General features: G+C 39.7%; 1 protein-coding gene across 3 annotated transcripts in view; it reads right to left on the bottom strand.

The window, feature by feature from the left end:
- The window catches only part of mtmr3 (myotubularin related protein 3), a 29219-nt gene extending 12507 nt beyond the window's left edge, over positions 1-16712 (bottom strand). For all 3 annotated transcript variants that reach the window (XM_041998373.1, XM_041998374.1, XM_041998375.1), the window contains exons 1-14: positions 16545-16712; positions 14563-14638; positions 12838-12894; positions 11615-11704; positions 10240-10356; positions 6068-6150; positions 4378-4544; positions 4192-4288; positions 3796-3909; positions 2596-2786; positions 2088-2219; positions 1841-1952; positions 508-703; positions 200-385 (exon numbers count right to left, since the gene is read on the bottom strand). In XM_041998373.1, the coding sequence (XP_041854307.1) occupies positions 200-385; positions 508-703; positions 1841-1952; positions 2088-2219; positions 2596-2786; positions 3796-3909; positions 4192-4288; positions 4378-4544; positions 6068-6150; positions 10240-10356; positions 11615-11704; positions 12838-12840 (1488 nt within the window). In that variant the 5' untranslated portion in view covers positions 12841-12894; positions 14563-14638; positions 16545-16712. The remainder of the gene's footprint in view (positions 1-199; positions 386-507; positions 704-1840; positions 1953-2087; positions 2220-2595; positions 2787-3795; positions 3910-4191; positions 4289-4377; positions 4545-6067; positions 6151-10239; positions 10357-11614; positions 11705-12837; positions 12895-14562; positions 14639-16544) is intronic.

Below are 16712 nucleotides of genomic sequence, written 5' to 3'. Positions count from 1 at the left end.
AGATAAAAAGAGGCTCCCTAATACGCCCTGTAAACACACCCAGAAGGTAAATGCATATCAGTGTCACACAAGTGGAAACTGAACACAGATATGCAATAATTAGACATTCCATTCTCACTTCCAGACAGGAAAACATTCAGAGATGATAAATCTAAGGATGCAAGGAGAGTCAGACTTCAACCATTGAACTTGTACATACCAGGAAGGCCTCATTAAACTCAAAAGAGCATGGGAATTGCCTCTGCAGCTGATGAACACAGTCCAGCCACTGCAGGAAGACAGGACAGCGCTCATTCAGGTCCTCCGAGTTGTCCCCATGGCCACAACGGTCAGCAAACTTATGGCCAAAGTCCAGCCATTCGGTCTCCACCAAAACCTGGAAGCCCTGCACAAAGACAAAAGTTATTAGATATATATAGATAATTAGCTGTTGAAAGCCTTAAAACTAGTGCAGCAAATCTTCAAGGTGTCAGAAATGGAATTAAACAAAAAGGGAAGCCGTCAAACCTCTATGGTGCGGTAGTAAGGGTCCAAAAGCAGCTTGGACAGAGCAACAATCTGAGGTGTGCGGTCCCAGCCATCGGAGCAATGGACCAAGACAGGCCTGTGATCTCGGTCAACAGCATTGACCACCAGCAGGGCTGCCTTCAGTAGCAGAGACAGGTGCTGCAGCCACTTGGTGCTTTCCAGAGCAGAAAGCCAGCTGTAGACAATAAGACAGCAACACAGCAAAAACATCAGAAAGCTGCAAATACATCTTTGAAGAAGTTTACTGGAGAGGCCAGTCCAACACAACAAAATAAAGGTCAAAGCAAAAGCTAAAAGGATCAACACCATTTAAGGGGTTGTTGTGATGTGATTTTATGGGATCAATGTTATTGATCTAAGCACCAATCACAAGTAAACAAGCTGTTTGACCCCTGTAAATCAGCCATTCAGCACAAAACATCTAAGTTTAGTTGGTAGTTTGTGAACACGATGAAAAAAACATACTGTCAATTAGGACAAAAGGGCAATTTCTCAAAAGTTAAAGAAGACTAAAATAGATCTAAATGAATGACAAATATATTTTTTTCTGTTAACTGCACAAGTTCAGATGAAAGAGTGTATCCATCAGCTGACTTTAAATGCAAACAGTTGAGACCATAAACTCACAGTGATAGGCATGTAATAGTTCAAAACAGTGGGATATTTACATAAACACCTAATTCAGCAGGGAAGAAATGTTTTACTTGTCTTATCTTATCTGGTTTATAACACTAAGCACCATTTTATTGCTACTGTCTATAAAACTGGGGTGGGGGTTGGGGGAGGGGGTCTGACAAGGCCTGTGACAGAATCTTAAAAGTGAAAGTTAACTTTATTAGCAACCATGCTCAGTTCTCTGATACAAAGAAGCTTTTGAAACAACTCAAATTACATTATTATTGCAACCTGGAGTGTTTAGTTGCTTTTATTTGAAAGGTTCTACAAGTCCTTGAGCTGAGCTAGCATAGTCAAGAAGATTTATTTAAATCCATTTTTGTGTTCAGATCTAAACTACTAACTACATTTAGCAGCATTCTCTTAAGTCACTGTAATTTAATTAAACATCAAAACAGCGTTGACTTGGAGTACAGACAGAAAAGGATCATTCACCTGGGGTTATGCCAGGTTTTCTAAATCAGGCACAGATGTATGAACAAGGCCAGAACACACTGTGTTCACTAGTTGCTTACACTCACACCAGCAAAGCTCATGAGTTTACAGTGAAAGTTTTAGCCTGCAGGTTTGTAGCAGGGGCAACTAGAGAAGTCTACTGGCGCTGCTGGAGACATCTAATGGGAAAAAGAAATCGTACTTGGCTGGATCAGGCATCTGAGTGCAGAGAAAACGCAGAGACTGGAAACTCTTGCGGATGGAGTGGATGTTGGCCATTCCCATGAACACCACCTCACAGTTGGGATAGTACTCTACAAAGGAGAAAAACCCACAGAGGAGGGGGAAAAATTAACAAAAACGTTTTAATTTTAGCAGAGAAAACAACTGTATTTGTGGCTACACTTTTAAACCTGCATGAAGCTTTGGATAGAGCAGGCAAGCCTTACCTGGGCATTCACAGCCTCCACCCTTAGCCCTGTTAGCAACAGCTGCAGCGTAGGACCTGGCATCCAGGATCAGCAACTTGTGGGGCTGGATGGCAAGTGTCTCCACCTCTGAGTTGTTGGTCATGGATGATTCTGAAACACAGAACAGTAAGGTCACAGCTTAGTAGAATTCAGGTTGTGTGAAAATATAAGATGAGTTCAGGCTGAAATTATTACTTAAAAAAGAGCAAAAAACAGTAAGTCAGATAAAATATTTATTTAGGCACATCAAGCCTAATCTGACTTTACTGTGATCTGTGTTTGAGTAAACCAGCTGCTTCCAACAAGCCCTAACGGGTTGGATTGCACAACAGTGTCTGCTCCAAATTCCTGCAGATTGAAAAAGCGCAGTGTGGAAATCTGACTTCACAGAGAAAAGGTGTGTGCTTAACTAGAAATGTGTGTTTTTGTGAAGGCACAAACAGCATAAACTGTCTGTGGGCCATTCTGGCTGAATGCAAGCTCATACCAAAATCAGTATCAGGCAGGTCTGAGCCGTTGGTGTAGATGCCGTTAGAAAGGTGTTTACGGGAGCTGCTGTCCACGGCGCAGGCCTTGGCAATGGACTGGACCAGGTGCTCATCATCAGCATTCCTCCAGCCCCACCAGCTGACCTCTGGCTGGCCACAGCGGGCGATAACAGCTCCTGTACTCAGGTGTCTATGTGAGGGGGGGATCCAAAGCTAGAAGTTACTGGTGACAATGCTATTGATTTAATCTAAGACACAACTTTACCTAATTAGCAAGAAGTGTTTGGCCCAAATGTGCAATTTTATTTAGCTCAAATTTGGCCTTGACTCATGCCATTGACTAAATGTGATTGTGGCTGCCAAAACGTAGCCATACAACCACCACATGTGGCCCACAAGGAAATTGCCATCACTTATGTCCAGGTAGGCTTCCCATATTGGCCCACAAAATACTTGCTGTAATCTATGTCTAGGTCAACACCTGATATCTGGACCTCATGTGGACCACAGGAGACTTGTCATAATCCAAGCCAACCTGGCAACTGACATCTGGTCCATTTGTGGCCCACACAACACTTGCCAGTGGCGTTAACTCTGTCATTTTGCCAAAAGTAGCCCATATTTGGCCCAAACATTTGCTATCTGGATATTTAATTGCTAAAAAAAAATTATGTGATTATTTTTCTGACCCACAACAATGAGCTGACTAACAAATATTCATATATTTATGAAAAGCCTGAACTTGAATGTCAGCTTTATCTTCGAAAGCTTCTACATACTTAAAATGCTGCAAATTTCTTTTCTTTTTTTGGTACATTTTCAAAACAAAAAAATCAAAAATCAAAAGCTTTGAAACACATGACAAAAAACTGACTGAAGCTTTTGACTCTGACCTGCAGATTATATGTGGTGGTGGGAAAGCCTCAGTAAAAATAAAGCAAGCAGGAGGCTGGCGCTGGTTCAGACACACAACCATAAGACTTTATATGAGAATACATTTTGTCTACGTAAAGAAACTCATCATTTCTGTGTGGTATGACGATGAACTCAGGGTTGATGCCTGCAGGAAATGTGGCGTTGATGTGGAAACTAAACTTTTAATCTAAGAATTTAAGTTCCTTTACATAAAGAAACTCATTGATTCTTTGAGGTACGTTAAAAGAAGTTAAAGTTTAAGAGGAAGAAGCAAAAACACCAACCTATAAACCACTGCAGGGAACCTCTTCCAAGATCGGAAGGCTGCCACATTTTCCAGCTCCTTGTCAGTGATCCAGACTGGCACCAGAATCTGCTGGGGATAGCTGGGGCAAAGCCTAGCATGACAGGAGGACCAGAGAGAGCAAAGTTAAACAAAGAGAAGGAGCACCACAGGGCTGTGATGGCTTAACAAAAGTCTCTGTCTACAGACACCTAATCCTGGGCTGGCCCTTTATCTGCCCAGGGGTGTAGCACCCGTGGAGTAAAATAACACAACCACCCACGGTCTAAAGTGCACATCGACTTCTGTTGTTAGCCAATAAAAGCAAAGGATCTGCTGGCAGGGAGTGAGGGGGAATCAACACAGCAGCAGGATTCTGAATGAGAACCTCGGTTACCTGAATTTGCTGTTGATGTCAGATATTCTCCAAGCATTTTGGGTGTCAAAGCCCATCCTCTCCACCTCATTCTTGAACCACGAGGTCACGTGTTCACCTGCACAGAAAGTGATGTCCGATAAGACCTGAACAGAAAAGATCTTCTCCTTTGATTATGAGAGGACATGTAGGGAGACAGAAGCACACCTGGCCTGCACAGCTCGCCATGCTGCTCCTTCTCACCAGCATAGACCTCCATGCACCAGGCGTGGAAGGCAAAGGAAAATAGATCCTCCAAGCGAGAGGGGGGGCGTACAACTGCGTTCAGGCGTTTGAGCCATTCCTGACCCTGCTCAAAGGTGGAAAACTGACACCTGGGAATCAAATGTGAAGGCACGCAAACTGTGAACATTCAAAGTTGAGGGTGCAAATGCCACATTGTAAAATAGACAAAGACAAAAGAGATTTTTTACCAGAAATGTTACTCGTTAGTGGATAAGCTGTTTAAATTTCAATTGTGACGTTTTCAATCTGTTTGGGTCTCACATGTAAATAAGTTCAAACAATGAGCTGAATTTAGATTCACTGGCAAAGCACATCTTAGGTGATCTTTGAAAGGGCTCAAAAAGAAAAGAAAAGAAACGGAAATCAGATGTGTTTCCATTTACTGCTTTAAGGTGAATAAACCAAGAGTTGATGGGTGAAACTGCATATGAAAAATAACTTATTTTGCATATGATATTTACATATCATATGCAAAACTTTAATGACTAAAATATATTTAATGTCTTTAAACATGGGGTGTAAACTTTAAAGAGAGAAAAGATATCATGGTTTTTCTTAAGCCCCATTTCCGTCAAGGGATCTGGCTCAGGATGGGAAGGTTTGGCTCGGTAAATCCTGATCTAGGGTTGGGCAATATATCAAGATTTTCAAATATATTGAGACTTTATCAGACACAATATAGAAGGAGGGAATATCGTTTGTATCGAGCATCTTTTCTTTTGCATTTTGCACAGCTGTATTTTTGTTATGGTCATTGAAAAGTATTTTTAATTTATCTTGTTTTAGGAGCATTTAATTTAATATAAATGTACTTTAATTTCAGTCAGCTCTTTTAATGCACATGTGCTGCTGATCCTTGATAAAAGTATATTTAGCACTGAAGGCTGTAAATTAGAACTGTCTCTTTTGTTACTTTACAAGAAATAAATAAATAAATATATCGAGATATATATCGTGTATCGTGATTCAGGTAAAAAATATCGAGATATAAGATTTAGTTCATAACGCCCAGCCCGACCTGATCTCTTTTGCATTTCCACAGCCAAACCGTACCTTACCTGCAGACGGTGTATCAGCTGGATAGTAACAGATGTGTTAGCTACATAATAGCGCAATATCGAAGCGCTGCAATGGCTTCCTTGAATTATAATGAAGACGAATGCAACACAGACACACGGGACAATGGCTGATATCCAGCAGGTTGTGTTCTTTCTTCTTAGCATGTGATTTTGAACATGGCGTTGTTACTGTTTTGATAGTGCCGAGTCACATTTTAAGTATGATTCTTTTGACCAATCTTGCTGTATGTTAAGTTTAAGTTTCACCTTTTTGGGTTGGTTCGGTAAGGTTGGGACCTCAGCAAAAGGTAAGGTGGGTTGCATTAGATATTCTGGCACCTTTTCCAGTTTTTGCCTCTGGAGACACAAACAAATGCATACCACTCTGTCCCGCACCGACCCGGATACGTTGGTGGAAACGGGGCAATAGGTGTTACTTTTCCTTATTGGATTATAAAGTTTTCCTAAATGAAATATGAAGGAAATGTCATGCTGTGCTATGTTATATGTGCAAATAAAATAAAGTAAACTAAAATAAAGATTCCTAATCTTACCTGACAACTTTGCAGTCCTTACAGGTGACATGAAGCTGGAACATATCACGGCACTCCACACTCTCAATCAGCTGAAGAGGGACCTGTGGTGCAGAGGACAGATAAGTGTCAAACATAAAGCTGTTGAGCTGTTCTCACACAGGTAGGACATGCTCAGAGTTTACATAGCAAATGAACCAACCAAGCTCATGCAGACAGTAGAAAACGTGTGGAGGATGGTAAATGAAAATCCCTTTGACAAATTAGTAGTAATATAATAAAGCCGTCATGCTAACAATCGCTGGCATGTGCTATAATATTACATTTGTTTCAAATATGCATTTGTTAAAAAAAAAAAAAATCACACAAAGATTATTAAAATTGTGGCAACCCACACAGACCACTTCTTCAGGTGCTCTTTCATTAGTATTTCACATCACAGCTCCCTCTGAGTTCTTAAATAAATTTAATCCTCTTAACGCTGCATATGGCAACACAAAAATCACTCAATAACAGATGCTGAAGAACTTATATCTGTAGTTTCCTTTTGCCACAGAGCCACAGTCTTATCTTTTATAGGCAAATACCATCCAAAGTACCAGCATGTCACGTGTAACACTGCAGGGAGATGACTGCTGCTTTTGATTGAGCTCAATAAATTAGTTAAGAGCACTTTTCAGCAGCATTGTGGCCTTTCATAAAAGGAGTGGACCAAGCTGATGCTCACACAGGAAGGAGTCATGCACCATCGCAAGCCACTCAACACGAATCAGTTTTCAATACATGAATACAATGACAGGTTACAGCTGTATGTAGATGTCTTTGATGCACCATGAGGCCTGCAGCTTGAATTATATTTGTTTCATTGTGTCTATTTAATTCAGCATCTGGTGTTAAACAGGGTGAATAAAGAAAACTCCACTCCCTGAGGCACCGGTTAGTTAACAGGCAGGCACACACTAAATTACAGTTAAATCAACCACTCCACTACGTGCAGCTCTGCTGGGTACTCACTGACACCTCACAACAACAACTCTATCCAAAAGAAAAACAGAGAACAATGATGAGTGTAATGTATTTGTAATTTGACTGTGTGAGTGTCTGTGTGTGGAGGTGGGGGGATGCTATCACCACATAATCCGGATGTTTGAGTCTCTTGCTGCCACATCTTAATTCCTGCCCTCCAATCTACATCCCTAATTTGGCTACCATTAAAATTCCTGAGATGCTTTTTAACCATTCCTCGCTCTCTTCCAACACCACCATGATAGAGCTCTAACAGCTTTACCATGTGACGCAAACGCCTCGTCAGCCCGGCCAAATATGTGTGAGGAGAACATTAGCTCTTACTGACATGAGCCAGTACCCAGAGGGCCGTTACGGTCCAATTAACCCTGGCAACACGTGATGAGCAACAAATAGCAACAGGAAGATAGATACATGCAGCAGACTCATCGAAAAGAACAAAACAAAAAAAACCTATGCATGTGAAAGACTGATTACCTAAATAAACATTTTAAATGTTTTTATTTTAAGAAAAGTGTTTGTGTTTGATAAGAGCTGGAGTTAGTTCAGTGTTTATGTTTTCATAAAGGCATATTTGAGCTCCTGGTATCAAAATGCCAGAGTGTGGATCCACCCTGGACGTTTTAGTAGAGCAGCAGTTATTATCCATCAGCTTGAAAGCTGAGCAGAAACTGTGGCACTTTCATTAACCGGCACAATGTGTGAACTCACATTATTACTCATTCATTTTCAGTTTTAATCTTCCCACGCCAACCTTCTCAGACTCATCTGCTCACACCTGCAGTAACAGCTCCAACCACATTTTTTAAATTGAGACGTAGTCTTGACTTTAATTATTCATTTATGTTTGCTATGGATATGCTGCACTTGCTATGTTTTCTTTTTGTCTATTTCAAATTTAACTAAACACTCTTTTCAATTGTTCGTCTTCATTTCTGAAGAAAAACATTTTGGCCAGTCAGGAGACAATTTTGAATTTTCTCTTTAAGAGTGACACAGTCAAACCGTTTTTTTTTTTTTTTTTACAAGCATTCTTAAACCGTTCATGCTGCCAGCAGGAAGACATAGACATAGCTAAAGTTACTTCCAGTAACTACCACTGCGATAAGGAACAGAAAGAGATTGCCTTAGACTGCATCCTGTAGGCTGTTGATTGATTATCAAGACTTTTTAAAACAATTACACTAGCTTATTTTTACTTTTCGCTGGACCGCAGGTCAGTCCTAGAAAGCAGGACTGCGAGTTTATAAAAGATCTGTTTTATCCATGGGTTGCTGCTGAGTCGCAGAGCCGCCATGTGACAGGTTACAGTTGGAGTTTCTATCATAAAAAATGTGAGTTGTGCCCACTCTTTAAGCCCTGAGCACAGCATCCTTATCTAAAATATGCATGTAAACCTGGATACTGCTGCCATCAACTCCACAAGTGATTCATTACTAATGCTACAGAATATTTTGTTAAAATGTGACTGAGCACCTAATGCATTAGAAAATACATTAAAAAGTGTTGTTTTCCTTCTTATGCAATACTCTCACACAGACGTTTATCAAAACTATAACATATGGTAACTCCTATCCCCCTTAACTTCATATGACATTATATGAATTAATTGTTTGTGAGGCCAAAATTGAGTGTTAAATTTGGGGTTTTACCATTTATTGCAATTGGAACAACAAATGCAGTTATTAGTTATATCTCTAATTAGAACTTAGCTTAAAGAAAAATATCTAGAACTGGCAAAATATTGATTTAAATCAGAGGCCATTACCATCCTGTACCACAATAGAAACAGACACATTTCAGATGAGACAACAAACTAACTGAGGTCAGATTAAATGAAACTATATTTTAAATGGTAAAGTCTGGAAATAGTCTATGTTTTGTACTGTAAACACGTCCCATTGAATGGAGCAAAACAAGCATTGTTTAGGTCCAGACATCTCTGGTCCAGATGTGGCTTTCAGTTTCAATGCTATTCAAGCCAACTAAACACGACAACCTTTCAAAGCTGACCATAAATGCATAGTTTGCTTCAGCTTTAACAGACGCTCAGTGATGGCCTGGAAGAGACGACCACTGTGGTGTTTGTCAAAGCAGCCTGCCTAATAATATGTATTTTTGTAATGAAAATTAAGCTCGAGCTAATCCAGTAATTCACCTGCAGAAAATCGTTTGAAATACTGACTAAGTGCATCACAATGACTTTATCTCAAACGTCTTTTTTAATCAGCTTCTGAACAAGAACATTTGTTGATGGAATCATTTTGTTGTTGATTTAATCTTTCTATATTAAACATGAACAAAGAAGAAGAGGAAGAGGAACAAAAAAAAAGCTTTTACTTGTAGCACATGATGTGTCATTGCACAATTTCCCTGCTCTTGCATGCCAGCAGAAGAACAGCCTGATTCTCTGAACACAGCTTGCTTTCTTAGGGCCTCTAGAAAATTATCTTTTAATTTGAGAGCAAAAACAACAGCCCTCGAACAACTGTATGTAAACAGGCTCAGATAAAACCCTGGTCATGAGTACACAGAGGACAGATTGTAGGATTAAAAAAAAAAAAAAAAAAAAAAAAAGGGAAATCAAAGAACAGTGGCTTACACAGCTGTACATAATGAAGCTGTAAAATATACAGCATTCAAAAAGTACTGAAGGTGATCATAAGCTAAACTTTTCTTAAGTTGTCAAAAATGTATCAACATGTTATAGAAAGAATATTGAGGTAAGGAACTTATTTGTTCTTGTACACAAAGGTACTTTTTTCTTTCAACTACGGGGGCACACTTGGCTATCAAAGCTAATCTTTTTTGTAACATAGTGAAAAGAAATAGAGAGAATTTGACTGTTATGCATCCCCTGAGCGACTGCAACCATGGCAACGGTAAGTACAGGGAGAAAGCGGAGTGAGCGAGAGGGTTTAGAAATGAAGACGATGAGTCACGTGGAGTTGCTGCCAGTGGAGATCAGGTCTGAATGGCCTGGTCACCACAGCACTTGGCACAACAGCCCAGGCTCTGTCCATTCACAAAACATTAATACACACTTTCACACAGCCTCCAATAGACATAATGCAGCTCATTCTGAGTTACTTTGAGCTGTGTGAAAGATGCACTCTCATCATATTTATAACCCCAAAATTCATTTAAAATTTTTTAAAGATACTTACATTGACAACGGACTCCTTGAACTTTATGTGTAGGCGGTAGTTGGACATGGCGATGATCGCATCCTCTGCTCTCCCTACATACTCTGTGAACTCCCCATGCAGCTCAGGAAAGGGCACCTAGCAACAGCAGGAGATAAAACATTTGAAATAAAGTGCAAAGCCACTTAGATCACATCAGCAGTTATGCTGATATATATGCAAAGAGCAGTACTTCACCAGATGTATTTACTATCACCATTTTGTGATATGCATCAAAACAACAACCACTTTCATGATAGAAACTTTAAAACATTAATGGCAACCAAAAAAAATTAATTAATAAATAAAATAGGAAATTGCAGCTCTGACACAAGCTCAAATCTGCAGAGTAAACATTCCCATCCGGATTAAATGGCTCCATCTTTTGACATATCCATTTATGACTTTATTTTTAGGATGGTGAAACTAAGCTTCAATCATATGCAAACACGGTTATGTAATTGATTACTAAGAAGAGAATCATTACTGTCACCTTCAGTGTTTTTGGGGGCCCTAAATGTAGGCCATTCACACCAGCCATTTTGATTCAAATACTAGTCTGTTTGCTCAGAAAGTCTTCTTCACTCGGGGAAATGTGAACGCACAAACAACTGATTTGGATCAAAGATGCAGACTCTGTCTGTCTACATATGCAAATCTTGGTCCTGCAATAACCAATAGATGAACAAGTTTTCTTCACTTCAATAATATTTGATGCAGTGCCGCCACTGGCAGGGAGTGGAATACACTGTTTAAAGGATCCAGTTCGTTTAGGTAGTGCAGCGTAAACACAAACTTGTGTTGTGACAAAGCCCCTACACGCCCAAAATCAGCTTCTCTCGACAGGATAATTTGGATTTTTAATATGGGATGAGTGATGAGTTTCTGGACACCCAATCATATACACTCTACATGTAAGGCTTGGAAACTATCAGAATTTTCACGAGGACCGAGCCTCTTGAGTGTGCTTTTGGATGGTTGAGAGGCTTGTAGCAATACCCACTGCTCATTGAGAAGAATAAACTATACAAGCTTTTAAGTCATTCTACAAAAGTCTCCAATAACATCAGCTAGAGGGTCAGAAAAGAGTTTTCAGAGTTGGCAACACTGTAAACAAGGTCAGTGTTGTAGGGGGTTGTAAGGGGCTGCCCACTGCAGTGCCTGTTGACAGCAGGTAGAGGAGACTGGTCCTTTCCGTAAACCAGTAGATGCCAAACTGGCTTTTAAGCATCAATACCCGTGCTTATTGATATCTAACTCCATATTAAAATTCACTTTTAATTAGTATCTGAGAATCAATCTTTTTGATAACGCTGCTAAAAGGTAAGGTAAGTTGTGGAAGCAGCGGCTAGCTTACCTGCATATTTTCCTCTTCCAGGACGGGGGACTTCTTGGGGAAGATCTGATTGGCCTGGATGCACTCCAGGCTCTGCTGCCCCTCCTCCTCCTGCAGAGAGGACTTTTTATTAATAAAGGAACTGACATCAGCATAACCAACAACTACTACTTTTTTACAACCACATTTCTAGTTATAACATAGCTTTTGAAACATCTAAACACAGATAGCTGGCTGAGTAGTTCCCCATAAAAGTCAAACTTTTTTTTAGAGTTTTGTAAGTTTACCTAAATTCTTATGGCCACAGCACCATCTTAGACTAAATGTCAGTCCCTGTTGTAACAGTTAATGTAAACCAATCGGCAGTACTGCATTTATGCCTTACCCTTCCCACCCACACTGTGATGTGCAAACTGTTTAATTTATCACTTGTGCAACAAGCCATTGGTATAAGAAACATACAGAGCCCTAAAACAGATACATACATGGAAATTCATTTACAAAAGATACTACAGAAAAAGAGTAAAAAAATCAAATGTTTGATGGGCAGAATGTCTGTAATGTGTATGATTCTGTAAACTTTGTAAGTGCTAAATGTTTGAGGTAGCAGTCTTATGCCAAATGAAGACTCAGAGGAAGCATTCCAGTGGGGAATGCAAGGCATGGATATACAAGCAGAGTCTAGGGTTTTCTCCTCAAGGGCAAAAGGGTGGAAAAAAATATTTGGCCCTCTGCTGTTGACAGAGATCGACAGGACATGCGTGTTAGGTCAGGAAAAGTTTAGTCTGGATGCTGCACAAAGAAAGATTACAGTGGTTAGAAAGAGATGGGAGATAACAGACAGTGCAGATGGTGGTAGCACATCCTGTGGGATGCTGGCTCAGCATAAGCACAGCTGATACTCAGTCACCATAGCTGGAGGAGATACCATGCTGAGTCCAGCTTTGGCAAGGCCAGCACATAGAACACGCTTAAAAAAGTTAAACACATCCAGTCCAGTGCTTATGTCACATCATAGCAACAGAAAACACTTTTCTGCCATGGAAAGTGAAAGCTGACCTGCTGTGACAGCAACCCTGGAGGACCTTTGATACCACTGGAACTGATGTAACTGTCTGCTTCACTGGTAAACAGTGCTGATTAAAAGTTACAATCAATTGAGAATTCCGATTTTCCTGACTGTTCCCAGGCTAATAGACACAACAGTTATCATCCAAAGCATGGATAAAGAGAAGATACTTTACCATGGCCCCTGTGAAGGAGTGTGGGTCACCCAACAACAAACTCCGGCCTGGATCAATCTGTAAAAAAACACAGAAATACAATAAGCTACGATAATAAACCGCTAAGTTACCTACAGTACTTTTTAGCCATTGTGTTTAAACTACTATATAAAGCCAGCCATTTGTGTTCATGTATGCTTTCCGTTTCCCTTTTGTAATTATAATTGCGCAACATTGTCCAATGCTGGAAGAAAACAAAATCATGATCAAAATGCTAATTTAAGTGTTCATAATCAGCACACATTTCAGGTCAATTAGGAATATTTTGATACTAATTCTTAGCAGTAAATCTATCTTCAATATGTCAGTTTCGTCCCTATAATCTATGGATAGTGACAGAAAGTCACTTCGCAAGAAGATTTTTTTAAATCTAAAATAATTTCTGTTTTAATCGATTGCTTTTAAAGATAACTGAAGACTTATAGTATGAAAACATGTTTATCTCAGCACTGTGGTGGCTGAGCAGTTTTAACACCAACCACAAGTTTCAATATTCCCAGATCGACCTCGGTTAGGGACCTCTGCTGCATGCCATTGCTCATCCATCTCTAATCTCATCAATTCCACTCATGTCTTCACTGTCTACTCGGCAAAAAAATAAATAAAAAACCTCAGACACATGTTTATCATTTGAACTGTGTTATAGCATGGTTTTGTCTTCCCAGAAAATGCAACCAAAGGAAAAACTGAGTCTCATCTATATGTTGTTTGAGATGGTGGGAATGGAAAATGATGTTTTTGTTTTAATACTGATCACATATATAATCGATTATTTACAAATTTTTCAATAAGCAAAAATGGAAAATCAAAAGAAAGTGAAAAGATAAATAAAAAGAAAATAGAAAACTGTGACTTAAATGACAACCTATGAGTCTTTCCAACTATGAACAATGTAAAGGGGCCGTGTATAAAATGCAGTTGCAGACTGCAGCCAACTAAATACATATCTTCTCAACATCCCCTTCCAAGAGTGGCACTAAGAAATTAAATAAAAAGTAGACTTATTTTTATTTTGTTTGTTTTTACAGATCTACTGAGAAAACATGGAGGACATGTTTCATTTGTAGGTATAAAAGGATTTATAAAACATGTTTCTTCTCTTAACTTGATTCTGCAATAATGAAAAGCATTGTTATGAATATCATATTGCATTTCTCAGTGGATTTTCCTAAACATTACACACTGGATCTTTATCACCATCATTTCTCAAAGTAAAATTGAAAACAAATATGGGCATTACAAGATCTATGTTGTAAAATATCATGAAATTATTCAGAGAATCTGGAGGAAATATCTGGACAGAAAGGACAAGCCTGATATAGATAGTTAAAGACTGCAACCTTTGAATATATTAAATTAAAAACAAGTATAATTCTGTCATGGGAATTATGGAACAGGCTTGGAGGCATTTAAAAAAATACTGTAAGTGAAAATAGTTTGTTACTACATCCAAAAATGCAAGTTCAAAGTCAGCAATGAAAACACAAAAACATTTATTAACAAGTTTAAAAAAAATGCCATCACTTTTCTGGACTGATGAATTTTTTTGAGAGAATAGTTCAAAGCAACCAGGACATGTTTTACCTCCAAAGCAGCTTCTGCTCAGCAAACTGCAACCTTTGTTGTTATGTGCCTACAGATTGAAAATATGTCATAAAAATTGTGTGGCACATCTTTTAGACTCACCACAGACAACCAACAACGGATGATTTGCAATCCCGGTGATCCCGTTTGGAAACTCTCACAAGTAAGACATGGAAATCTGTGGAAATGAAAAGGAAGAATGACAAAATGCTTCAGTGTTCAACCCTCCCTATATTTTGCAAAGAGAGGATTTATTTACAGAGACATACAGGCAACAGTAGGCCTTTTGATTTCCTGGTAAATATAGATGTACTGGTGGCCACGGTGGCTTGCATGTGAGCTGAGAGATACCACTTAAACTCAGATGCAGAGTGGGGGGGGGAGCCAGCTGGATTTCTAAGCACTAAGTCTACGGTGTGGCCAGCACACTGAAATGGTTCAGTCATGTGACCAAATAATGTCAAATTCACCCCCATAAAATTAACAGAAACGAAATATGACTTTAAAGTTCATGCACTAACTTCTTGAGGCTGATGTAAGCTACTGAATGTATGGAATAGTTTTATATTCCACATGCAGTTGTGATTTGTGTTTTAACTTCCTGACTATGGTTGGCAACTTTCCCAAAGGCCTGGTCAGGCAAAGTCAAACATTTCCCAGCACTTGGTCGGTGGCTGGTATTGATTTCATGCCTAGTGAGCCCTTGAAACACCAGCAATATTCACCAAGAATAATATGAAATATGAAACAAATGCTTTTGCCTAGATACACATTTAATTCAGTGATATTACTAAATATTTTTGAAAATATACTACTTGTTAAGAATATCTCCACAAACAGCCCAACAAATTGTTGGAATGATCAGTTACTCTTGCAAAGACTGAAATCTCATATAAGAGGGTCAGTAAATGGGCAGCTCAGGAGCTCAGCACACCTTCTCAGGAGCACTGGAAATACCAAATGCCTGGGCCAAAAACTTGAACAAAAAATGTGACTGAACTTGCAACAGATGAGGCCCTGAGCATGGCCTGGCCTTTGAGTGCTGAGAAACGGCCAAGGGAGGCCATTACTTCACAGAATGAGGAGTCCAGCTCTTACTGCTGGTGCTACCTGATAAAGCATATCTGCTCAACACACGTCTCTGTTTACAGCAGACGGCCCGTGACCCGCGTCTTCGTCTGGCTCCGAGTTCACTCAGTCACACACAGAAGGCTTAAGCCCCTTAGAGCCTTAGCGTTACTCCTATCCCGTGACAGGCCGGCTTGTATCACTGGCTACCGAGCGTCAACCCTTTTCGTGATTTTATCAAGTTAAAATAAGTCATATTTCTTGTTCCAGTTGTCTGCATTTACTGAGAAGCCAGCTTGGCGTTCACGGCCAGATAGCAACACTGAACCGCGGCACTTTATGGCTGACCTATGGTTTTCACATTTTTCTTTCACTTGCAATATACACGTCAATGCGCGCTAGTAAAATACAATTTCATGTTATACTATCGTAATTAGTACCAACCGAAGAAATTCATGGAATGTAGATTGTATAAAATTAGCCACAGCCATTACTGAGCAGCACCCAAAAATGATCTATTTGCTAGCGAGAAGGACTTCGCAAAGTAACGTTAAAAACTACGGAGAAATAAATTAATCCCAGCTAACATAATTTGTGCTAACAGTGTCGTCAGATCTGACTACTGTCAAAAGGAAATGATAATAATAATAACCCCGAAGCTACGGCGGCTTCTTCTTCTCTTTCGTTGAGATACATTTGCTGGAGCGTTAACGTACATCAACAATGGCCGGAGAATAAAGTATTAAGAGAGCGTTAAGGCTCAATACAAAGTTCTCAAACAGACTCTAAGTATCATCAGTAAAAACTGTGCTGTTGTATTGCAATCTCTTAGCACTCGGTGTTTGGCATTAATAGCTGTGACATAAAACTAACAGCAATCAGATTAGCTAGCAGTAGCGCTCTTTGCTAGCGCTGCTATCTGCAACTGTTTTTGTTGTTATGAGATGGAGGGCGGACCCCAGAGCCGAGGCCTCTGTCAAAACCCACCAAAGACCGACTACACTCGCTGCACTTACCAGAAAAGGAGTGATGAGAAGTAAGAAGCCCGAGATTCATCCAAAGCCCATGCAATAGCTAAGTAGCAAACCAATCTTTAACAAATAGACATTAGTCATATCCAAACCGAGGCCAGCTTCACTGCGTCCCCTTCCAGCGCCAAGCCGTCGTCGCCATCACCGCGATTT

This window comes from Melanotaenia boesemani, chromosome 11, assembly GCF_017639745.1.
Source record: "Melanotaenia boesemani isolate fMelBoe1 chromosome 11, fMelBoe1.pri, whole genome shotgun sequence".
NCBI classification, from domain to species: domain Eukaryota; kingdom Metazoa; phylum Chordata; class Actinopteri; order Atheriniformes; family Melanotaeniidae; genus Melanotaenia; species Melanotaenia boesemani.
The sequence above is the reverse complement of the archived record's forward strand: the minus strand, read 5'-3'. Positions and strand labels throughout refer to the sequence as shown.